The sequence below is a fragment of the Zootoca vivipara genome, chromosome 1, assembly GCF_963506605.1.
Source record: "Zootoca vivipara chromosome 1, rZooViv1.1, whole genome shotgun sequence".
Taxonomy (NCBI): Eukaryota; Metazoa; Chordata; class Lepidosauria; order Squamata; family Lacertidae; genus Zootoca; species Zootoca vivipara.
The window spans coordinates 58,988,106-59,000,269 of NC_083276.1; the positions used below are offsets into that span (position 1 = coordinate 58,988,106).

The following is a 12,164-nucleotide window of genomic DNA, read 5'->3' on the forward strand; positions in this document are numbered from 1 at the left end:
TTTGCTTATTCTTCTTTTTTTTAACCTTGAAAACAGACTTCCAGGTCCTACGCGAGTTTCAGCTGCAGGCAGCGAAGCAAAAACTCGTGGTTCAGTTAATGCCAACAACCGGCGCAGCCAGAGCTTTAACAACTACGACAAATCCAAACCCACAAGCCCACCATCCCTTCTATCAAATAGCAATGAGAAAGGTATGTGAATGGAAGTATATGTCATTCTGATCTGTATTGTACTTCAAAAGTAGAATATCTATCTAGCTTTTTAAAACAGTTGGAAATACAGGGCATGATGTATTCAAAAGTAAGCATTTAAAACATGTGCATTTGTCTTATTGAAATCAATGCAACTTCAGATGCGCTTAACTTTGACTGGAGTGTTCTCACAGACTCTCCCATAATACAGTTCTTAGTCTAATGAATCTCCACAGAAATTACATGGTTTATTTTAACTTTTGTACAGTATGTGATTCTGGATCTAGCAGAGTTCAGATGGTCTTCTGGTCTTGTTTGTTTCCTGCTTAGAAAATTTGATAAATTTTCATATGTAAGCAAATGACACAAAATAACACTATGCATAACATTTAGGAAGTGAGCGTGGATTGAATATTTGACACTGATATTTTTATATTTGTTGCCATGTGGTGGGAGGGAACAGCTATGGCTCCAGAAATACTTGGAGGTCAGAAAAAGAGTGTCTTCAATAAACAGGAAATATTGACCCCAAAATCAGAGGAAGTTGATGGTTGGATTTGGCTATCTAGTCAAGTTGTTTGCTGTATCAAGGAATTTCAGCTTAGTTGTCCTCCCTTCCCCTCATGAAGCTTGCCATCTATTTTGTGGGCACTTTGAAACAGTGTGCTATGCTTGTGTCTGCTTTCTGCTTGTGATCCATTATAGCACTTCTCCACTCCAAATAATTTCTTCCAAGAACCTCCCAGCACCACAGCAGATTTCCAAAGAAACATTTGCAGGGATGAATACATGCTTGGGGTCTCAGAAGGAAATGCAGTTCCAGCATGAATATGGAGCAGAAACATGTTGGTTGGGGAAAGGATTAAGCACACCATCACCCACCCACTGCTGCTTTTCTGTTTCATATTGCTCCTCTGCTATCAGAAAACAGAGCCATGCTGCATGCATTCATGCTTAATCTCTACTTCTTGTGCTGAAAGAAGGAGGAAGGTCACTCTCCAATTACTAGAATGTTATTTGTAGATGACATTCAAGCACCTGCAAATGAATCTCTCCTACTCTTACTCCTGCTGACTATCTGAACCCTGTTCTGTACCATAGTTCTCCTTAGCCGCTAGAGAAAAAGATAAATTGAATGGTATGTGTATAGCATTTACCATTTAAAACCAGCTGGCGACTGCAGCCACAAAGTGTATTTATTTGTATTTATTTGTGGTTCAGCATAATTGAAGTAAATCTCCTTACTGTTAAACAACCTTCCTCATCAGCATATATGTGCCCGCAAATCAGGCCAATGAATCCTATTGCCCTGTGATTTTTGCTTTGTTTTTTTTTAAATGGAGGCAAATGAGAAGTAAAAAATAAATTACTCTATCTATCATCTATCTATCTATCTATCTATCTATCTATCTATCTATCTATCTATCTATCTATCTATCTATCTGATTAACAGGAATAGAAAAATAACCAGTGGAGTCATCCTCAAACTTTTTCTATGACAAATAAGCCTGTTGCCTCCCACCCTCTCCTCTCCTCTCCTCTCCTCCACTTTCTACAGCAAGGGTAAAGAGTACCAAATGTACATGATTAAAATTTAATTTCAAGGATCATTGGATACAGGCTAGATAGCTGAAGATGTGCTATAGCTTTATAAATGTTACAGAGAAATGAGGCAGTTCATCATGAATGCCAAATACAGTGTTTTCCTAAGAGAATATGGCCACACACAGACACACACACACCCCACAAATGGTTGTTTCATCAAACTTAAATAACTTGATAAGATATTTGGAACCTGATCTAGTGTCTTACAGTACAGCACTAGCCCTCAGTCTGGGGGTTTATGAACAGGAAAAGGTATTCCTTTGGCCCTGTGGGGGCTTCCTCTGCTCAGTGAAAGCCAGGCAGCCCGGAGCAAGTACAGCAATAAAGATAAAGTAACCTCCTCCTACCACTACTACCACCTGCCTGGCTGTTACCTGGTTTCAAATTAATCTGATTTGGCAGTGAATCTGCCATCCCATTCCATCCAATGTCTCCTGGCTGGGGCTTTGGATTGCTGTGCCTGGATCTATAGTATAAAAGTATTTTAAAAGTGCACCCAAAGTGTGTGGTTGTCTAAATTTGCAATATTCATAGGCCACTGAATAAAATTTAAAAAATCTCAGGTCCACTTACACACAAAAGGCAAACTGGAAAACAACAACAACAACAACAACAACAACAACAGAGTAGTCTAATAAATGTGAAGCAGCATAATTAAAACAAGCTACAAACTAAGGTCAAGTAAAACTAAGAATGGACAATAAAGTAGAAGAGCTAAACATATTTTTAAAAAACCTTCAGCAAGAGTTGAAGGATATGTAAAAACTTGTCTTTTCCACACAACGCTGGGCTGTCTCTATTCATAACTTCACTCTGCTTGAATGTTATCAGGGCCAGGTTTTCTTTCCCATTTGACAATTACAGTTCTGCAATTATCTGGCTGTTTGTATTTGGGATGCTGCTTCTTTGTCTTGTAATCCTTGGAGGAGCTTCAAATCATCAGCAGTACATGAGTACCAATGAGATATGGTGGGCAGAGTATCTGACATACATGGACGTAGCCAGGGGGAGGCAGGGGGGACAGCTGCCCCCCAATCAATAAACATCAATACAAATCAATACAAATCTGATGCTCTGCCCACCCCATAGCAAAAGCCAAAAACCCCACAAAAATCCTAACTATGCCCATGCTGACATCCTAATGAATTCAGTGGGGCCTGCTCACATAGGGTTATAGTATTAGGCTAATGCCTGCTCAGCCATGAAACTCCCTTGGTGACTTTGGCCTCATCATGATCTGGAAGCTTAACTTACATTCTAGGCATGTTGTGAGGATAAAAATCCCCATGTGAACTGCCGTGAGCAACTTGGAATACTATGATGTGACTGGCTGGCAGGCAAATGGCTCTTTCATCTCCGCATGTACTTTTTTAAAAAAGTGGTTAGATAAAGAGTTGTTGACTGGTGTTCTGTCACTGGATGCTTGGCAAAAATCAGCTACTGCCTGCATCTGGTGGCCATATGTAGAAAAGATGGTGTAGAGGAAAGTGAGAAAAACATACCTGTTTGAAATGTTGCTGCCCCCTAGTGAGAGAGACCGATATAACTTCTCCAGAGACTAAAATACTGTATACATTTGATACTTTAGCTCAGGAATGGGGGAAGCCAAGACCCTCCAAAGACTTTTTGGACTGCAAGTCCCGTCATCCTTGACCATTGTCCATGATGGCTAGGGCTGATGGAAGTTGGAGTTGAACAACACTTGGAGGGCCACAGGTCCCCCATTGTTTCGGTATGCCACTACTGTATATGTAACATGGTTGGTTTTATTTAAGACGCAGCTGCAGTTTTCATGTACTTGCATATCGTAAGTAACTTTTACCATATGGTGTGTTTTCTCTCTGTACATCATTATATTTTCAAAATGTGTACCTGAGCTGCATATTCACATATGATCAGCAAAAGCTTGTTAGTCGTACTTGATGAAGTCTATAAATATTTGTGCATTCAAAAATACTGGGAAGCGCATGATTAGATTATGTCCCATTTTGTTACCTTTTACCATTCTTTAGCTCATAGCAACATGTTCTTCCTTTAAAAAAAATGTTACTGACTTTTAACAACAAACAGAAACAGTAAACAAATAGTACATGTCTGCAGTTTTTTGCCTGCAGGAAAAGCAGGTAAGGAGCGATATAGTCCATAGCAGGTTAGCACTAACAGTAATTTATCTCACGAGCGAATCCATCCAAAAATACACCTGAGAGGCTGGGGGCCATGGCACATTGCCACTGAAGTTAACGTACGCAGTAAACGTAAACCATATTTCAGAAAATGTGTCCTCTTCGCCTCTTGCCATCCTACAGCTCCAAGTTAGGTTTTCTGCCAAAGCCACATGCCATATTCAATAATGCCTCCTTTACACAGAGAAGCCTTCCTCTTGTTTTCTAGAAGTGGTCAATTTCATATGAGCTGCACAATATTTTCAAGATGCTGATAAAAGTGTAACAATCACAAATATAGCTGTGTGAAGTAGGCAACCACAGTCTTCAAGTCTTTCCATTCCCCCCCTCCCCAGACACAGTAATACCGTATTTCAGATAAAGTAATTTAGTAATGATAAAATAAAAGTTATAAATACTAGGAAGTTGGAGAAGAAATAAAGCACAAAGTAAGAACTCCACTACACTCTGAATATATACAAGGTGCATGTAATCAGTGGAAGTTGATCCACTAAGACTATTGGGGCACCGCCCTCCGAAGGAGAATGGCAGGCATAGGCTGAATGCTCCATCAGCCCAAGCATTTTTTTAAAAGGTACAAATGACCTAAAATTGTGCAAATAAATTGAAAAGACTATACTGTATCTCAAGCCCCTTTACGTATCGTAAAGGACATCTATTTAAACATGGTAATACCAGTGGCCTTGATAACACAGCATCGCTAACATTTATCAGAAATTGAAATCTACCTAGAAGAAAAGCTCCACTGGTGTCCTGTGTGCTCCGCATGTTATTTCATAACTCCTTGTGTTAAAGCACAGACCTCTATGAATAGAAATTGAAAGTGAAAATTCCTTCCACAGCATAATTATGCCTTAACTTTTCTTAGTTTAATTTTTTTTCTGATCATTTTCACTGTGCTCAATAACATTTTAATTAGCAATCCACAGTTTAGACACTGCATTTTGATGTGAATTGTTGCACTACTTGGCCTGGTGAAGGGTTGGGTTTGTTTGCTTTTTAATGATCAAGCAGCTGAGTAGAGCTGTAATTATAACTTAAGGTTACAAAGAAAGTGATGAAGCATTCAAGGTTGTGATTTCTGATGTCACCCACTCGCTTCTGTGTGATTAAAACCTTGTAATTCACATCTGAATTGTCACTGTCACTTACCCATTGCTTATCCAAATGTACCCCCTGTCTGGTTTTTCTCTTTTACAAGACAGACTGTGAATAAACTACAGCATAAGAAACATATGCCCTCTGGACAAGGTCATTGTTGGATTCTTCTTAATTACTTGAGACATTTCTGTGCAGTCTAAACAAACATGCACACTATCTATGCACAAGCCTTTTCATTCATCAGTCTGCGGTTTGTCCCTTGAGGTCCATATATTTCTGAGTCACTTTGCATTTCATATCCCTTTAGATATTTCTCATTATATATTGTCATTTAAATAACAGTACAGTTGTTCCAATCCATGTTCAGTATCCAGAGGATTATTCCCATGAAAAATGGATGTTTCTTTTATAGTTTGAATTGCAAGAAGCAGCTAAGAAAAACAGCAGGGCTCAAATGTCTTGTTCATATGGACTAGCAAACTTCAGTGCTATGAGCTTGTTCTGACTGGTCGATGCAGTTGCTTAACTGCATTGTTTGGTTGTCTTGGTTGTGCCCCAACCTTTACTTGACCACAAAGCTATGCTCTGTAAATCTGTTTTAACAAGCCTGTGCAGTGCTCTGTAACAAAGGAACACTATTTTGTTTGAAATGCTTCACTTTGTTATGAAATACGGACTTGAAAATAATCCTGCAGGTGGCAGCAGAAATGCAGATGAAACCAAAAATCATTTTCATTTCAGTAAGAATTAAATGTTAATGTAGGATGTGTGGTATATTTAATAAAAACAGAGGTGACCATTATTCTGTTACATACTAAAAATGTTCACTCGCTTATGAGTACAGCATTCATTAAATGTCAGTAAAAAAGAAGTAATTGTTTCTGTGAGGTTCTATTAAAAGTATATTTGAATATTGGATAGAAAACCTGGTTTCCTGGTATTTGATGATGGCACCCATGTACAGATAGAATTCATTAAAAATAATTTCAGTTCACAATTTCAGTGAAACTTCCTACCATGGAGACTAGCCAAAACTCTGTGGAATGCCCTCCCATCAGGTATCAAGGAAATAAACAACGATCTGACTTTTAGAAGACATCTGAAGGCAGTCCTGTTTAGGGAAGTTTTTAATGTTTGATGATTTATTGTATTTTTAATATTTTGTTGGAAGCTGCCCAGAGTGGCTGGGGAAACCCAGCCAGATGGGCAGTGTGTGTGTGTGTGTGTGTGTGTGTGTGTGTGTGTGTGTGTGTGTGACAATCTTCTGGATATATTTATTTAAAGTTTCTTTAATCAATAATAACAGTAGACCACCATCAGTTCACACTGGAGATACAGTATTATTATTAGTACTTTTGTATATTATTATTATATTGGGAGGGGCTTCTCATCTGTCTTTTTCTTCATTTTAATTATTTTCTTCTTTTTCCTTATTAAATTTGTGAATAAAAACTTTGCTTTTATTTGCTTCATCAGTATTTGTTTCGTCAATATTTCTTAGCTAATCTATATATTCATTGGCGAAAGTACTATTAACCAGCTTCATTACAGGTATATCCAGAAAGGTTTTTTGGTGTCCTTAACCACTATAAATAAATTTGCATCTGATATATGCAAGGGGACCCAGGTGGCGCTGTGGTTGAACCACTGAGCCTAGGGCTTGCTGATCAGAAGGTTGGCGGTTCGAATCCCTGTGACGGGGTGAGCTCCCGTTGCTTGGTCCCAGCTCCTGCCAACCTAGCAGTTCGAAAGCATGTCAGAATGCAAGTAGATAAATAGGAACCGCTACAGCGGGAAGGTAAATGGCGTTTCCATGTGCTGCTCTGGTTTGCCAGAAGCGGCTTTGTCATGCTGGCCACATGACCTGGAAGCTGTACACTGGCTCCCTCGGCCAATAATGCGAGATGAGCGCGCAACCCCAGAATCGGTCACAACTGGACCTAATGGTCAGGGGTCCCTTTACCTTTATATGCAAGAAAAGTATAACTGTGGAAACAGATATCTCTGCTGGTCTCTCTTGTGAACTGTGCACATTATTGTCATTTGCCAATGAGAACTCTGAGATACTTTAATTGATCTTGAAAAGCCAGTGACCCTTTCTGGACAACTGCCAGATCATCAGTGAAATTGATTTTGGACTGTGCCAAATTCCCTGTAGCACTGAAGCCAAGTGTGTTAGCTGGACAAGGGAGGAGGGGCGAGAGGGGAATGGTGATAAATTTTCAGAAACTGAATGGGATTAACAGCAGTTTGCTCAGTTGTCAAAACTAAGTAGAGGTTTTTGGTAGAGATTGTTTTAGTTGTTGGTGAATACTGCATTAGTGCATGCAGAGGGAAACTAGCAGCAGCAAATATAGAGTGAAATAGTTTGACTCAAACACTCCAAAGCAGTAAGTTAAATATGTTTAGCTACCTTCATGATGAAAGGATGAATGCTTTACTGTTTCATACACTTGGAAAACGGTGGGCGATTTACCTTGGTATTTCTCGGTGTTTACTTCTTAAAGTGCTATGGTAAGTTTTTCATCTTATTATAAAAATTTCATCATGCTTTCTGTTTTTAATGGGATTCTGCTTCCTAAATGCTTGCTTTTAGTATTAATATTTTTGCATTTTATTTATAAGGTTTTGCAGCCACAGAAATGCATGTTTAGTATCACAAAGCAGTAAAAACTCAAGCTGAAAAATAATGCCAACTAAACTGAAACTGAAAATCTCTCCGCATTTTCAGTCAATAACATGGAGTTTGGAACTATGGCTCAGCATCGAGTCCAATGCTGGGTTTCTGTCTAGTAAAACTGTGCAGCAGCACCAGTGTGCATATCAGAGCTGCAGACTTGCTTTTATGTGTCCATGTGCCAAATAACTGTCTAAAGTGCTATATCCCAGTAGGGTGCTAAGCAAGCATTACATTATCATAGTTAGAAGTCGATATCACTGCAGCCCAATAACTGCAGAAGCTCCTGCTCTAAAAAAGGTGAACAGTATAATAAGTACAGTAGAGTGAATAGGTCATGGCAATTTATAGAAAAATGGCATAGACGACATATTTATAAACTAGTGCGTTCAGTTCCTCTCCTCATTGTGAAGCACACATTGAGATTCTTTTTTGTAATCATTACATTCCCAGCTTCTGTCCCATTTAGCCCAACTGAGCATAAAACACAGGCCGCAGAACAATTGCAGTAAGATAAATTCTTTTGGGGAAACTACAACAAGCCCCTCTTATAGGACCATTGAATTGTAGAGTTGGAAGGGATCCCAAGGGTCATCTAGCCCAACCCCCCGCTGTGCAGGAATCTCAGCTAGATAATACATGACAGGTGACCATCCAACCTCTGCTTAAAAACCTCCAAGGAAGGAGAATCCACCACCTTTGGAGGGAGCCTGTTCCACTGTTGAACAGCTCTTACCATCAGAAAGTACTTCCTGATGTTTAGTCAGAATCTTCTTTCTTGCAACTTGAGGCCACTGGTTTGCGTCCTAGCCTCCAAAGCAGGAGAAAACAAGCTTGTTCCAACTTCCATGTCACAGACCTTTAGATATTTGAAGATGGCTGTCTTGTGACTAGTCTTTTGGATGCTGCCCTTCAATAGCTAGTCTCAGTAAGGACACCTATTATTTAAGATGGTGTTTAGCTGGGAGGGTGGACAGTTTTTGAAAAACTGTAATGAAATTGATGTTCGATGCTTTAGCTGAGATTCCTGCATTGCAGGGGGTTGGACTAGATGACCCTGTGGGTCCCTTCCAACTCTACAATTCTATAAAATATTTATTAGATGGGAGAGGCTGGCTAATGTTTTCCTTCCTCCATTATAGTCACTAGAATCAAGCTGCTGAGACAGGAATGTGAATTTTGCCCTTTTTTGTTCAATTGTTTCTATTGATATTTCAGTTTTCTTACAGCCGTTATACTGTTATTATTTGATGTGACTTATTAACATTATCTTAAGAATACAACTGGCTTGTCTGAGTCAGTCTTGACAGCTTGTTTATATTGGAGATGTGCCATGGGGCACAGTAAATCCAAGGCCCGATGCAGTTAGAGGACAAGATACAAGCAGGCCGTAAATCATGCTGTTTAATCTTATGTCTCTTTTAACAGGCTAAATTTGGCCCTTTTTGGGCATTTTGAAACATACCCAGTTCTTTTACTTAAACATAAAAGAGGCTAAAGTTTCAATAGCAGCTGAAATAGTGAAAGCTTTGCCATACTTGGTATAAATTTGTTGAAATATTAGAGTAAAATAAAACTATGTTTAAGTACACTTCAACGAACTGACAAGAGCCAAGGAATATAGTCGGTGCAGGTTCCTTAACTCCCACCCTTTTTAAAAGGCCACAAAGCAGATTTAAAACAAAACCTTCAGAATGGGACCCCACCTATGGGCTTTTTTAAAAGGTCTAAGAACATAAGGAGAATTCTGCTGGAACAGGAGCCCATCTAGTCCATTGTCCTGTTCTCACAGTGGCCAACCAGATGCCTGTGGAAACCTCACAAGCAGGACCTGAGTGCAACAGCCCTCTCACCATTTGTGATCCCTGACAGCTAGTATTCAGAAGCTGCTTCTGACATGCTGCTTCAAACAGTCAAGGTAGCATATAGCCATTATGGCTTGCAGGCCTTTTTAGCCTCCACGAATTTGTCTAATCCTTGTTTAAAGCTATCCAAGTTAGTGAAAAACATGGTGGAATCCATGTGGGAAGCCTTGAAGAGGTCCTTATGATGGCTTCTTTACAGAGGGGCAGGAATTGGCCACCACTTTATTGTTCCCTGGAGTATTTCGTCTCTAGCAATCCAATCCTGAAGTGACCAACTGGTGTGGACTAGGGATCTGGTCAGTGTTCTCCAGGAAAGAGCAGCAGAAGGCAAGTCAGTCATACTATCACTTCCAGATCAGTAGTGGTCAGGTGACCCAAGGAACTATGAAGCTGCTGACTCTCTATGACTCTCTATGAAGCAGCAATGGCACTCAAAACTTTGTGTCCTACAGTGTGAGATACTTTGGTATTGAGCTATGAAAGAAGGTATGTTTGCGTCCAAGAGGGCAGAGTGGGATGTGTGTAGAAGGAAACAACGGGAAGAAGAAGCTAGCTGAAGAATACTAAAAATAGAGGCCAACACAGATGAATGTGGATGGAGGGATTTAATAAGGATATGTGTGGTTGAATACAGCAAAGAATGTAGACAGAAAAGCAAAGTGTGGGTATCTGCTGGGTTGGTTGTATCTAGGAATAAAAGCTTTGTTAAACCCCTGCTGTTTTTAATATTTCAATGCCATTTGAAGCAACCATTTTGATTCCTCTTTTTCTCTTTTTGCATCTGGATTATTATAGTATGCTTTTGTTTCCTTGTTATTCTTCGATGGCAAGAATGTTGTCTAACTTGATGTCCATGACTGACAGGTTCCCATGATTGCTTCAAGTCTTTCTAGTGCCTTATAGATTGTGTGCCAGACTTCTCTCTGTGGAGTTTCATTAAAACATCCAGTCAGGGTCCAAGGAGAATCAGCCTTCCAAGGGCTCTTTGGAGGGCTCTGTCATCTCAAACCTGTTAGTGTTTGTTATTACAAATGACTTAAAATCCTGAAAGACTCCATGGAGGGGCAAGTCTTGTTCAGTTTTTAAAAGCACCTCACATCTTCTATTGTTGCATAATGGGATGATAGGAGTGCCTCTAGCATTTCAAGTACTTATACAGTATTTAAACAAAGACAATAAGAAATTGTAGTCACTTAAGGCCAGACAAGGAAATAAATATGTCTGTATTGTAGCATTGTGGGGTTCCCTTCTCACCTTTCAAAGTTAGTTCTCACAGCCAGAAGCCCCTTTCTTCTCTGTGTAATCACAGTTCCATTTTATTTATTTCATTTAGATTCCCCCACCCCACCCATCCTCTTGGAAGCTCAGGGCTGCATCCTTCCCTCATTTTATTCCGTCAACAGTATTGTGAGGAAGGTTCAGCTATCACTGTGAGGCACTGAGTGGGCCAAGGTCCCTGCAGAGCAGGGAGCTGACACCTGCTCTCCATGGTTCAAGTCCCATCTTCAGCACCACACTGTCTCTTAAGCGTATAGACAATATCGTAGGACTAAAAACTCTCTGTTACTACTCAAGGTCTTAAGCAAGCGAGCTACAGTAAGAGAGCACAGGTTCAAGAGGAGCTGGGATATATTCTGTACAGTGGCAGTTCACATTTTTTCAATTTGGCAGATCTCCCCAGCCATGGTGGTTCTTCTTGGAAGCCCCATGAGGTGGACATATTTACTGATACACAAGATGAGTTTCTGCCTGTGATAATATATAGAGGGCCAGAATTATGTGTAGAAACAAGATGCTTTTCAATGGTGGAAACAGCCTGGTGGAACAACGAAACGTTAATGAAATAATTTAGCAAACAGTTAAAGCTAATTTATTAATTTATTAGTCAATTTAAAGTGTTTTTACCCTGCTTTTCAGCCAAAAGGATTTCCAAAGTGAATAAAACGAACGAATAAAAACAAGGGAGTCTCTCTTTTTTTTACAGGCTTGCAGTGGAAAAGAAATCACAGAGAAGCAAAAAAAAAAAAAAGGAGGGGTGAGGAGGAAAGAGGGAAACAAGTAGGCTCAAGGTCCAATTCTTACCATATTAGTTCTTGATTCTGAGCTGGAATGGAAACAGTTGAGGGACAAAAGGAGCCAAATTAAGCTGGTCTCACAGCAGAGCTGATGGAACAGCCTTGCTTCACATTGTTCTCTGATTGAATGGCGACTATCAAGTGATACTTAGTTTGGTGTAGTTCTGCCTTAGATCCAAGAGGGATATGTGCTTCTTTATAGGGATTTTTGACTGACACACTTTGGGTTTCATTTTCAGAGCTGAACTATCAAAATAAATTAGGTCACACTATAGATCCTTGAATAAAGGTGCCCATCATTTACTGCCTTTTAAAGGTCTGTTTTGCCATTTAAATCTGTGATTTCGATTGTCATTTTTGCTGTATTTTTGTTTAATTATTGTGCATTGTTTTTGCTTCTTACTGTAAGCCAACCAACCGCCTTGAGCAATGGGACAAAAGCCAGGGTGGAAATGTTGGGTGGCTAT

The 12,164-nt window shown here is 39.7% G+C and overlaps 1 protein-coding gene across 8 annotated transcripts in view; it reads left to right on the plus strand.

Annotated features, from left to right (window-relative positions):
- NAV2 (neuron navigator 2) overlaps positions 1-12,164 on the plus strand; it is a 538,652-nt gene that overhangs the window by 395,099 nt on the left and 131,389 nt on the right. For 7 of the 8 annotated variants that reach the window (XM_060275159.1, XM_035117262.2, XM_060275158.1 and 4 more), the window contains one exon: positions 37-191. In XM_060275159.1, coding sequence (XP_060131142.1) covers positions 37-191 — 155 coding nt within the window. Of the gene's footprint in view, positions 1-36; positions 192-6,583; positions 7,595-12,164 lie in introns of those variants that run through there. The other variant, XM_035117328.2, reaches the window with a different exon arrangement.